Here is a 13,048-nt window from a genome sequence, read left to right on the forward strand (position 1 = left end):
GAGGGGCCTTGTCCACAGCAGCACGAACAGGTCAAACATGGGGACAGGGCCCACCAGGAGTAACAGCTGAGAACAAGATGGCAAAAAGAAACATTTAATAACGAGGGGGAAAGGGCAGAAAGGTGCAATCCAGGCAGGCAGGTTGACGGCAGGACATGCCGCCTTCTAGGGTCTCCAGAGAAGCTGTATCAACGGAGGACGTGGGCGGGGGAGACCAGCACTGGCCACGGCCCAAGGCTGCAGCACATCTGCACAAGGGCTCAGCAGAACTGCGGAAAAGGGGGTGAGGCCTCCAGCCTTGTGGCCACGAGACTCCCCAGAGAGAAGGCCACACAGGCTCACCCAAGGCTGAAGTCTCCCCCCACCATGCCCACGACTCCCAGGAGGCTGGCTGGGCAGGGCCATCCCCAGTTCACACCACAGACCCCACAGAGGCTGAGACACCCCACCTCCAGAGAATGGAGCTGGAAGGGGCAGCCTGAACCCGCTCACCCACCTTCCAGCGGTTTCCACACTCGTTGCAGACAACAAAGGTGGTCATGGGTTCATCAGAGCTGCGGGTCTGCACCTGTAAGGAGGGCTGGGTGAGCCCAGGGTCACCTCCATGCTCTGCTGCAGGGAGTGTCCCCTCAACATGGGCAGAGCTGGCCTTGCAGCCGCTGAGCTCCCATAGGTGACCTGATCTGAGGCCGCCTTGTGACTCCAGCCTTCCAGAGCTGAGCCTCCGGGGGAGGGAGACAGTGTCTATTGGGGCAGAGGCCCTTGCGTGGCCTTGAAGCAGCTCACATTGGCTGGGGACCAGCAGGGCCCAGACTTGGCTAGGCAGGAGGGTCCCAATGGTGGGGGGAACTAGCGGGGGTCCCCAGTGCCCGTGGCTGCCTTCCGGAAGGCCCAAGGGTGAGCCCCAGGCCACAGGCAGAGCCTGTTCCGACCAGAGGCTGGGAGCAGGAGAGAGGCAGGCTCTGCACAGACTCAGGCCCCATGCAGCCTTTGAGGGGAAGGAATGGCTGTCCTTGCAGCCCCTCACAAGTCCCATCTGCCAGGCGCAGCAGCCGCCTCAACACACTCCCCCCCTTTTTTTTTTGAGACAGAGTCTTGCTCTGTCACCCAGGCTGGAGTGCAGTGGCGCGATCTCGGCTCACTGTGCAACCTCCACCTACCGGGTTCAAATGACTCTCCTGCCTCAGCCTCCTGAGTAGCTGGGATTACAGGCGTGTGCCATCACCCCCGGCTAATTTTTGTATTTTTAGTAGAGACAGGGTTTCACCATGTTGGTCAGGCTGGTTTCGAACTCCTGACCTCATGATCCACCTGCCTCGGCCTCTGAAAGTGCTGGGATTACAGACATGAGCCACCGTGCCCGGCCGCACTCCCCTCTTAACAGGGTCCCTGCCATCTCATGGGATCCACAGTCTCGTCGGCACACTCAGTGTCCACCTCCATGGCAGGGATGGAGAGTCCTGCGGTCACTGCCAGGCAGCAGGCGGCACGGCCCTCCCACCAGCATCAACACCTCGAGGGCCCTCCGTGCAGCTGGGCCGGGCAGGCCGGGCCCTCCGACTTGAGCACCTGGAACAAGTGGACCCCACCACCCAAGACGCTGCCTCCTGGGGCCCAGGGTCCTGGGTAGAGGGGAGTGGTCCCTGAAGGTGGCCATCATGCCTTAGCCTAGTCAGGGACAGAGAGGCTGGGAAAACTCACAGCAGAGGCGGGAACAGGTATGGGCTCCTAGGAGGGGCACGGGATGCCCTGAGGACACTGGGCCCGGGGGAGGTGCCCAGTGGCCGCTCACCTGCGTGTAGGTGCAGTTCTTCTTTCTGCACTTGCCGCAGGTGAACAGGTCTGTCTGCGTGCCACCAGTACGGGCCATCTGGTGCTCTCGGATGGCCTCCTTGGTCATGGCCTTACGGATCTCCTTCAGCTCATCACTGGCCATCTCCTGGAGCACGGGGCCAGTGGCTTAGCCCACCACTCCAAGGGAGCAGCCCTCCAGCCCCTCCAACAGGGGCTCACCTCTGAGGTCATCACGGCAATCTGCTGGGGTGTTATGGCCCCACACAGCACATTCCGCCGCAGGTCAGGGTTCTTGGCATCTTTCAGGTTGGAGATACGACTCCTTACACGGTTCTTGTACTTCATGTCTGTGTTTCCAACGTCCCGGAAGATGCGTGCAAGTGTTTAAGGACCCACCCGAGGACAACGTCGCTGCCCTCCACCTACCACTGCCCCGCTGGGGGTCATACTGGGGCGCTGGCTGGAAAGGTTCTGCCCAGCCACACGGGGGTCGGTCTGCCCACCCACACCTGGTGGACAGGTGAGGGCTGCAGGGCCGAGCCTCCACAGGTCCATTCCTGACTGAGACCCAGCTTCAGGCTACAGCCCCAGGGAACCTAGGCCCCACCAGCAGGCAGAATCAGCCTCTCAGCTGGTCTGGGGGCCTCCTGGAGCGAAACAACCTGACTACCCAGGCAGGTGACCCCACCCAGGCAGCTGACCCCCCAGGCAGGTGACCCCCCCAGGCAGGTGACCCCCCAGGCAGGTGACGCCCCCCAGGCAGGTGACCCCCCAGGCAGGTGACCCCCCCAGGCAGGTGACCCCCCAGGCAGGTGACCCCCCAGGCAGGTGAGCCCCCCAGGCAGGTGACCCCCCCAGGCAGCTGACCCCCCAGGCAGGTGAGCCCCCCAGGCAGCTGACCCCCCAGGCAGGTGAGCCCCCCCAGGCAGGTGACCCCCCCCAGGCAGGTGACCCCCCAGGCAGGTGAGCCCCCCCAGGCAGGTGACCCCCCAGGCAGGTGACCCCCCAGGCAGGTGACCCCCCCCCAGGCAGGTGACTCCCCCCAGGCAGCTGACCCCCCAGGCAGGTGAGCCCCCCAGGCAGGTGACCCCCCCCAGGCAGGTGACCCCCCAGGCAGGTGAGCCCCCCAGGCAGGTGACCCCCCCCAGGCATGTGACCCCCCAGGCAGGTGAGCCCCCCCAGGCAGGTGACCCTCCAGGCAGGTGAGCCCCCCCAGGCAGGTGACCCCCCAGGCAGGTGACCCCCCCCCAGGCAGGTGACTCCCCCCAGGCAGCTGACCCCCCAGGCAGGTGAGCCCCCCAGGCAGGTGACCCCCCCCAGGCAGGTGACCCCCCAGGCAGGTGAGCCCCCCAGGCAGGTGACCCCCCCCAGGCAGGTGACCCCCCAGGCAGGTGAGCCCCCCCAGGCAGCTGACCCTCCAGGCAGGTGAGCCCCCCCAGGCAGGTGACCCCCCAGGCAGGTGACCCCCCCAGACAGGTGACCCCCCAGGCAGGTGACCCCCCAGGCAGGTGACCCCTGGACAGCTGGGCAGCGGCATCCAGCAGCCACCAGAGGCCACCAGGCCAGGCAGCCTCCTGACTCCACCATAGCCCCTGCCCAAAGGATATATTCCTCGATCTGAGCCGACAGGCGCTGGCAGTCCGCACCGATGGCCACGTGGTCGTCTGCAAGAGGGAGCCCTGACTAGCTGCCCCCACTGGTTTCTCCACCTGCCACCCCTTCTGCCTGCAAATCACCCTGGCAGCTTAGCAGGGACATCCATGTCCCTGGAAGAGGCCACGATCCAGGCACAGGCCCCACGCCGCTGCCAGGGCCGCAGCAATGGGCTGGGGGAGGAGAGTCGCCCCTCTAGAAGCAGGCCTCCTCGGGCAGGCAGGGGCCTGGGCCGCCCTGAGAATCCCAGCGGGTGTCAGGAGCCAGGGCCGGCCGCACTCACGGGCCGTCTGCAGGGCAGCAGTCAGCATCTCACGGCACTTGTTGCGAACAGCATCACAGGTGACAGGCACCGGAGGAAATGTGGTGATCCTTGGAGTCGACGGTGCCCTGGGCAGCTCCGGCCTCTTGCGGCTGCAGAGAGCCAGGGCCAGCTAGACTGAGACTCAAGGCTGCACCCCAGCAAGACACTGACCCCAGAAGCAGCAGGTGCCACAGCATAATCCCCCTCCAAATCCTGCTTGCTCCACTCTGCCAGAGTCCAACAATGGCCTGTGGCCCTGCCTATCTTGAGCCCAGATGTCCATGGGGTGTGCCCAGCAGCCAGGAGGGAATGGGCCGTGAGGTCCCCAGTGGGTCAGGATGTTCCCAGGTGGGAACAGGATCCTAGACCCAGCAGTCAGCATCTGGGCAGCATCTCCAGTGGATGAGAATGAACCTGGCAGTTCCTGCCACCTCTGGGGTGCCCACCTGCGGGGCCGCAACACAAATACTCTGGTGAGGGCAGCTGCAGCTGCTGCCTGGTCAGGGAGAAGGAGAGACCCACAGCTGTCTGGTGGAGAGAGGGAGAGACCCACAGCTGTCTGGTGGGGAGACAAGGCAGGGCCACCCAAGGCCAGGTTCTACTGTCACAGATGACCCTGCTAGGCACGTACAGAATGGGACAAGGATGCCCCTCAGGGCTGGACCCCAACGTGAGGCTGCCCAACGGCCAGGCTGCAGCCACCTAGCCCTCCCCACATCCCCTCTGTGGAAGTTGGCAGAAGCAGGCAGCTTCCTGGAGGAAAAGCAACTTGCAAAGGTGTCCATGAGTTCCTGGTGGCCCAGTCACCACAACCCAGTATGGTCAAGGGCAAAGCCATCTCTCGGCCATAGCCTGCCACCACAAGCACCCCCAGCTCCCAGCTGCAGGCCACAGAGCCCTCATCGCCCCCGGCAGCAGTGACCACACATGCACATGCAGGGCAGGACAGGGGAGCTGGGCACCCGCCTTTGGTTCTGGGCAGAATTTTGCAGGAAGGAGGGGCCCTCGCTGAGTGAGGCTGAGGTTTGGGAAGCCAGAGTGGGCCAGCAAGAACCAGACCCAGCAGGGGGTCTTGGGGGAAGCGGCCAGGGGGCTCCCACAGGCCCACTCAGGGTATACGGCAGCTCTTGGCAGAGGAAGAAGCCCGGGTGGTGGCTGACAGCCAGGTGGACACAGACCCGCGTCTCAAGTGGTCAGTGCAGGCAGGACACACCACAAGGCCAGTGTCCAACATGAGGTTGACCGACTCTGTGTGCGGCCTCAAAGCAGTGCCTAGGCACACGGAGATTAGCACCCTTTCCCTGGCAAGGAAACAGGCTGGGAAGCAGGAGTGTGTGCACCTGCCTTCCAGGTGTACTACCTGGGATCCGGGGCCTCTGAGGCATCCCTCGAGGACGTGGGCAGAGGCGTGCCCCTCCCCCGCTCCCTGGCTTTGGCATCTGAAGCATCTGCAGTTGAGGAAAGATCAGGGATGGGCTGATCAGGAGAAGGCAGAGGAGGGACGAGCACAGACCACCACCAAGGTGCAGCCTCAGCCCAACCACCAACCCTCCCAGCCCCAGCCCCCAGCTCCCCACCCAGCCAGAGGAGCCAGGGGCCAGGAAGGCACCCAACCTCAGTGAACAGGCCCTCACCCTCCCCAGCAACCTGTCCGTCTCTGCAGTCCCAAGGCTACCTCCCCAGAACACTTTCCTATACAAGCACCCACTCACAAAGGCCACCTCTGGGGCCTACCCTCTTGCCTGTACTGGCCGGAGAGACCAAGTATGTCCCCAACAAAGCTCTTCCTGAAAGCCCAGAGCCAGGCCCAAGGGCTGGGGATGAGGACATGCTCGTGCTGTGTACGGCCTGAGGGTCACACAGGGCTAGAGAGACTGTTTCACAAGGGTGTGGACAGAGCTAGGAGGGCTGCCTCCATCCCAGATAGCAGCAGTCACCGCATTGTCTCCAGGAAGAGGCAGCCTTCAGTCCAGCCCAGCCCTGCCCTTCCCTCCCCTGGCAGGGGGCTGCCCCTCCGTTCCCTCTGAGTAGCTGAGGCGGCCCCAACTTCTCCCTTTCCCTTCCCCTCTCCTGACACTTCCCAGCCTCCTGGCCGTGACCTTCCCCTGTGTGTGACCTCCCAGCTCACCCCAGACTCTCAGTGCTGTCAACTCAAGTCCTGGCCTCAACGCTCCTCTCTCCTTGTTCTACCTGGAACCCTGCCCCCAGCACACACCCTTGCCTCCTAGGCCACCCCTCCCAGCCAATGCTGACAGGCACCCACTGATCCACTGCCAGCCCCAAACTGGGTGCTTCATGGTCTGGGGTTGCCACTGCCTCACTCCCAGGTGACCTGGCTCAGGGTGGGCACTGCCAAGACCCTACACTGTGCTGACCAGCCAGAGGCAGCACTTCTTGGGGCCCTGGTCCCAGCACTCGGTGGGCACTGCCCAAGCCGCACCCAGGAGCTTCTTCCAGGACTTGATGAGGGACTTGGCCAGTGCAATGACCTCCTCGTCGGAGCTCTGCTTCCGAAGGGCGTTGACAGACATCCCGACTCGGGTGGACTACAAGGCAAGTGGTCTGAGTCGGGTGGAGGCAGGGGCCCACCCTAGGGGTCAGATCCTCCTGGCAGACCCTTGGTGGCTCCCACAGGACAGGAGCCCAGGACCTGCCAGGGAGGTAGATGCCTCTCCCAATATCCTCAGACTCCCTTCCCTGTCCCACTGAGCCCAGAGAAAGGCAGAGACCCTCTCCTCAGGAACAGGCATTTGTGCCAACTAAGGCCCGATGGGGAGGGTGGGGAAGCCCTGCCAGGTGCCCTGAGAACTGCCATCTCCTGGGCTGTCCCCAGGAGCTGTCCCGGACCTGGGGCAGGCAGGGACCTACCTGGAGCAGGTGCAGCGTGATAGGCATGGCCTTCAGCTCCCGCAGCAGATCCATGGCTCCCTCCTGGAAGGAGAAGGAGGACCTTCATAAAGGACTTTAGATCTCAATGGACAATATCACCTCCTTCTGCCTACTGGAGGGGAACACAAGGCAGTGACAATTTGGAGATTCAACCTGGGGTCAAAAAGAAACCAAAATTCCTCTACCTGGAGACACCCAGGGCTGTTCCTGCACCACAGCAGGGAGCCCTTACTGCTCAATCAAGAACGGGAGGGGATCTGCAGCCTCAAGCATTCCAGGTTGTAACCCACATCCGTGACAATGACCTCACTGACTTCACTGTAACCACCTCAGGTCACTGACCCAAACCAGAACAGAAATGCCAGCTCCCCGGGCAAATCAGGAGGCTTCAGAGCCATGGCCCCTCCCCAGCAGCCAGGGCCACACCCAGGTGAAGGTGCAGCGCCAGGTTCATTCATTCCCCCGTGCGTTCATGCCCTGATGTGCAGGTCAGCCTCTCCCCAAAGCACACATCCCCCACCGGCTGTGAAGGAGGCCAAACTTTCAGGCACAGCCACAGCCAACACCTACAAGACCCACAGCCCCCTCATCTATCCTCCAGGCCTCTGAGTTGCCCCCAAGCAGTCGAGCACCCCTCGCCCGGACAGTTGCAACGCACCCGTTCTCTCTACCTTGTCTCCCCACCCAAGATCTGCGTTTCCTCCAGGTCCTCACACGCTGAGGCCAGGCACAAACCGGCCACTTTTCCACACCAGGTAAAGCTCCTCAGTGCTCCCCAAGGGCCCTGAGCCACCACTGAGGCCCTCTGCACCTGCAGCTCCACTGCCTGGGGCAGCCTCCCAGGACATCTTCCTCCCTCCCTACCGGGCTTTATTTAAACAACACCTTCTCAGCAAGGCCTCTCCTATCTAAACCTGCAACTGCGCCCTGCAACGCCCCCACCTCCTCTGTAACACGTGCATGTGTTTCCACGTGTGTATCATTCCCTCTGCCCTAAGGTGACCTGATCAGATGTCCCACGACCCAGACCCCACACAACCCCAGCACTCTGGGTGGCATGTCTGCTCACGCCGCAGCCCCTCCGAAACCCTCCCAGGCCGGCCCTGCCCCTTGGGCTGTACAGAGTCCAGCCTTGAGGCGACAGCCAGAGCCAAGGGCACTGGTTCCCTGAAAGCCCTGCACCAGCTTACGTGGCTCTCAGTGGGCTCAGGACCAGAGGTATAAAATCCCCCAAACCTGGCCCCCAAGTCCCCAAGGGGACCTCAGGCACTGGGACCCCCAGGAGCCCCACTGCACAGTGCCCTCCTCCCCTCTTCATTCTCCCCTGGGGCTTCTACTCAAGCTGTTCTTCCACCAGAAACCCCCCATCAGTTCTGCCTAGCCCCACCCAACCCTCCCCTGGCTCCATGACCCACCTTTGCTTTTCCCACCTACAGCTTTTATCGTTTGTGTTTTGTCTCCTTTAAGAAGGGATACAACTCCATTCTCGGGTCATCTCTGGAAACAGCTATGGATGGTTCACAGACCCCTACTTTGTGCTGACCAGTTTTCCAGGGGTGTGTGTGAACGCAATGATGAGGTGCTGCACCCAGCAGGAATGAGTGGGAGCCCACCCCTTCCCAGTGCAGACCCCAGTCCAGAACCCTGGTCACAGGAACCCAGACTCAACCCTGCTCAGCCCAAAAAGCATCCCCCAAACCCCTACTGCAGTCACACAGCCCTGGGGTGGCTGCACAAATCACCCAAAGCCTATGACTCAGCCACCTTCGCCGCCCTGGGCTGGCCTGGCAGACCCACAGCTGGCCCTGCCTCAGGAGTTCACAGTCTGGATGGGAAAGCGCAGGTCACATTTATGGAGCCTGCCAGGAGTTCCACATGACCTGCGGCCAGACCCCTCCCCGTCCCCCAGGAGGCAGGCAGCATCATCTAAAGATGCTTCTGTGGCAGGGTGCAGAGGTTGCCAAGGTCATGACTCCGGAACTGGACCCCCACTGGCCTGGCCCCTTCAAAGGCCTTACACACAGCCTCCTCGCAAGACGATAGAGGCCCAGGCCGCAGTGAACAGAGCTGGCCAGAGGCTCCAGCGCCCAGATGCTCCCAGAGGAGGCTTGCCCCATCTCCTGGGTCTTATATAAGCACACCGGCTCTTTTCGGAGGGTGTCCACATAACTACCCACAACCCAAGTTACTGCGGGCTAAGTCCTGGCTAAAGAAGGGAGAGAATTTATTAGAGAAACCTGGTTCTTGTGGGGTGGGGACAGACAGGGAAGAAAATGGGCCCCACAGGCAAGACAGGTATCTGGCTGGCCGTGAAGGAGGATGACAAGGGCCAGGAAGAGGCAGGGGAGGCACGGCAGCTCCAGAAGAAAAAGGGATCCAACCTCAGACTCCAAACTGTTGCTGGCGACAAATGCTATGGGAGACGGAGCGTGGGAGAGGGCTGAGTTGGGGGCGGGGCTCAGCCCGTGAGGATGCCCAGGCCAGGAAGGAGGAAGGCAAGGGGCTGGGGCGGCCGCAAAGGAGGCCCGAACACCCCGGGGGCTCCCGGAGGCGGGACGGGGCCAAGGAAGGAGTCGACGGGCCAGGCTGGGGATCTGGAGTTAAGGGACAGGGAACGGCGCGGAGCCTGTGACTGCGGGCGAGGGGGCTTCTGAGTCCAGAGCGGGTGGCTCTCCCGGGACAAGGTCCAGGCCCGAATGCGGCCTCTGCCGGGGTTGCGGGGGTGAACGGCAGGGCTGGCTCGGGGCAGGGGTCTCGGCCACGGGTGGGGGTCTCCCCTGCGTCCCGGAAGTCTCTGCCGGGGAGGGGTCTCGTCCTGCCCCTCAGGTCGTCTTCCGGCCCTAACGGGGTCGGCGGGCTCGACGGGGTCTCGGCGGGGCGGGGTTCCCGGGGTCCTGGCGGCCCGCGCCCCTCACCGCGCTCTTCTTGGTCACCATCTTGTCCAGCCTCCGGGCGATCCGCGTAATCTCCTCTTCCTTGCCCATCATCGCCTCAGGAGCAGCGACCCCCGCACCCGTCGCGCCCGCCTCCGCAGCCGGGCTGGGACCCCGGCCCCGCTCGTCGCCACCTCCCGCACCCGCCGCAGCCGACGCAGCCCCGCCGCGGACGGCGGACCCTCGGTTCAAACCCTCGGCCCCGCGGCCGCGCGCGGCATCCTAGGACGCGTAGTCCACGCGCCCGCCTGCCCCGCCCGTCGCGCCCGCGCCCGCCGCGCTCTGGACTACAACTCCCAGGCGCCACGCGGCGCGCACAGCCTCCTGGGAAGTGTAGTCCTGACCCGCCGCCGCCAGAGACTCGTGGTCCCACTATAACCCGCTCGGGAGGCGCCCCGGGCACGCCCCTCCCGGAGCCCAGACAGCCTGGAGCGACCCGGGCCCAGGAAGCCCGGGAATCCGCTCCTTTCTCTCCTCCTGCTTCGGGCCTTGCTGTCCCCCAGCGTCCTTCAGTGGGTGGCTCAGGACCCAGCGCCCTCAGCCCTGCTCTTGGGCCCCGCTGGGCCCTGCGCGCTCCCCCCTTGGCTTGGAGGGCCGTCCCCAGCCTCCCAGAGCCGAGTTTGGGTCATTCGGACCTCTGAGTGGAGGTTATCTCTTCAAGAGGCCCGCGCACACTGGGAGGCCTCTTGTGGGGCCCTGCAGGTGTAAGCGCGCAGTAGCTGGACGTGGCGTCTGGAAGGGGCCACTGCTGGGGTTCGCGAGGTGCGGGGGGCCTCTGCCTCCCAAGTCAGCTACCAGGGAGCAGATTCTGGGCTCTGCACGTTGACCGCTCTGTATCTCAGTCTCCCCACTTGTGAAGCTGGATTGACGACAGTGGCCTCCTCACAGGGCTCCTGTCAAGATGATGTAAGCTGATTGACATCACATGCCTGAGAACAGAGCAGCGGATGGAGCATGACCATTAGTATTCATGGCCCTTGTTGTTGGAGGTCCCTAGGTAGGGCCAGACTGCAGGCAGCCAGAGAGATGGCCCAGGCCTAGGAAGGGTTGAGGACGAGGACAGGTGCGGGGCCAGCATTCCCACCAATGCCTGCCAACTCCTCAGTATGCAGACGCTGGGTGGTTTGCTGGAGAGGGCGCAATCCTGGGGCAGGGTGTGGACCAAGGAGCCGCTGTCTTTAGTGTTGTGGATCCTATATTCATTCAAGTTCAGGCCAAGGAACTCTGAGGCCAGGTGGCAGGTGGAATGGGCTGAGCGTTCCTTGGGCTGTCTGTGGCACTAATCAGATATAACTGAGCTTCCCAGCAGCCAAAATGAAAAAGAAAATGTGGTCAGTTAAGAGACTCATCTCGGCCGGGCACAGTGGCTCATGCCTGTAATCCCAGCACTTTGGGAGGCCGAGGCAGGTGGATCACCTGAGGTCAGGAGTTCAAGACCAGCCTGGCCTACATGGTGAAACCCCTTCTCTACCAAGATTACAAAAATTAGCCAGGTGTGGTGCCAGGTGCCTATAATCTCAGCTACTTAGGAGGCTGAGGCAGGAGAATTGCTGGAACCCGGAAGGTGGAGGTTGCAGTGAGCCACGATAGCACCATTGTACTCCAGCCCTGGCCGACTTCTGTCTCAAAAGAAAGAGAGAGAGAGACTCATCTTGGCCAGGTACAGTGGCTCACCCCTGTAATCCCAGCACTTTGGGAGGCTGAAGTGGGTGGATTATCTGAGGTCAGGAGTTCCAGAAGAGCCTGGCCAACATGGCGAAACCCTGTCTCTGCTAAAAATACAAAAATTAGCCGGGTGTGGTAGCACATGCCTGTAATCCCAGCTACTTGTGAGGCTGAGGCAGGAGAATCGCTTTAACCCAGGAGGTGGAGGTTGCAGTGAGCCCAGATTGTGCCACTGCACTCCAGCCTGGGTGACAGAGTGAGACTCTGTCTCAAAAAAAAAGACTCAGGCCGGGCACGGTGGCTCATGCCTGTAATCCTAGCACTTTGGGAGGTGGACTGCCTGAGCTCAGGAGTTTGAGACCAGCCTGGGCAACATGATGAAACCCCGTCTCTACTAAAATACAAAAAACAAAAAAAAAAATTAGCCAGGCATGGCGGGATGTGCCTGTAGTCCCAACTACTTAGGAGGCTGAGGCAGGAGAATTGCTTGAATCCGGGAAGCAAAGGTTGCAGTGAGCCGAGATCACGCCACTGCACTCCAGCCTGGCAACAGAGTCAGACTCCATCGAAAAAAAAAAAAAACCTCAATCGTAAGGAAAAAGCATAGAATTCCTTGTGAGGAGCAAAGCCTTTCTAGGATAGAGGCCCTGTGATATTATATGATTATATTATTATTAATAGATGAACACAGTTTCCATACTGACTGATTCTGCCCGCACTGAGCTGGGGCCATAGCTTCCAGCCTAGACCATCCAAGCAAGTCCTCGTGGCAAGAATTCCATGGTGTGGGCATATAGGAAGACTTGAAGGGTCCAGCCTCATCAGAGGCACACGAGACGAGGCTGGAGCCACCCACCCTTCAGCCACCCTCTCAATGGCTGGCAACCAGACGAAGGAGCTGGCCAGGGTCCTGTAGAAGCCGCACTGGAACTGCCCTTGTGCAGGAACCAGCAGGAACCCCAGAAATCGTGGCTTCGGAGGTCCGGGTGGCCAGGGTTTCAAAGCTGTTCCCGCCACCCATGAAGACACTGGACACATCCATGGAGCCTGCCTGGCCAGACACACAGGCTTCTCCAACAGCCGAGGGTGAGCTGATGTGAAGACCAACGGAAGGGAGCCAGCCCTCAAGCTGGGGGTGTCCAAGTATCAGGACTGCAGATCCTGAGATGCTGGCAAGGGCTGGAGCACAGAGAGGCCCCTCCTGGGCAGGAGGAGCAGCCCAGACAGCACGGAGGAGAACTGACCCCAGATAGCTGCAAGTTCCTAAGAGTGGAGGCAGAAAGGAGAGAGGGGCAAGCCCAGTCCTGGTTGAAGTGTTGGTGGGGTGCAAGGTGTCTCAACAATCCAGGGAGTCAGAGACCAAACCCCTGATAGAAAATAAACTGGTGGGAAGAAACCATCATCTCCTTTTTTTTTTTTTTTGAGACAGAGTTTCGCTCTTGTTGCCCAGGCTGGAGTGCAGTGGCACAATCTCAGCTCACTGCAACCTCCGCATCCCAAGTTCAAGCAATTCTCTTGTCTCAACCTCCCGAGTAGCTGGGATTACATGCATGCGCCACCACACCCAGCTAATATGGTTGTACTTTTAGTAGAGATGAGGTTACATAATATTGGTGAGGCTAGTCTCAAACTCCTGACCTCAGGTGATCCGCCCACCTCGGCCTCCTAAAGTGCTGGGATTATAGGCGTGAGCCACCGCGTCTGGCCCATCATCTCCTTTATACTGACCTGTAGCAGAAAGGTGTCGTTCGTTCAGTTATGAACAAGGCCATGAACCAAATCTGGTCATCTGGGCCCATGCTGAGCTGGC

The 13,048-nt window shown here is 61.6% G+C and overlaps 1 protein-coding gene across 1 annotated transcript; it reads right to left on the reverse strand.

The window, feature by feature from the left end:
• Positions 1 to 78: 78 nt before the first annotated feature.
• TCEA2 (transcription elongation factor A2) lies at positions 79 to 11,802 on the reverse strand. The gene is made up of 10 exons (XM_073005025.1): positions 9,556 to 11,802; positions 6,620 to 6,682; positions 6,192 to 6,297; positions 5,112 to 5,199; positions 3,731 to 3,861; positions 3,402 to 3,458; positions 2,014 to 2,168; positions 1,793 to 1,939; positions 497 to 568; positions 79 to 269 (listed from the first exon to the last, which is right to left on the reverse strand). The coding sequence occupies exons 1-10, from the start codon at positions 9,625 to 9,627 to the stop codon at positions 261 to 263; spliced, it is 900 nt and encodes a 299-aa protein (XP_072861126.1). The 5' UTR covers positions 9,628 to 11,802; the 3' UTR covers positions 79 to 260.
• Between the last annotated feature and the right edge of the window lie 1,246 nt (positions 11,803 to 13,048).

This window comes from Chlorocebus sabaeus, chromosome 2 (assembly GCF_047675955.1).
Source record: "Chlorocebus sabaeus isolate Y175 chromosome 2, mChlSab1.0.hap1, whole genome shotgun sequence".
Lineage (NCBI taxonomy): Eukaryota > Metazoa > Chordata > Mammalia > Primates > Cercopithecidae > Chlorocebus > Chlorocebus sabaeus.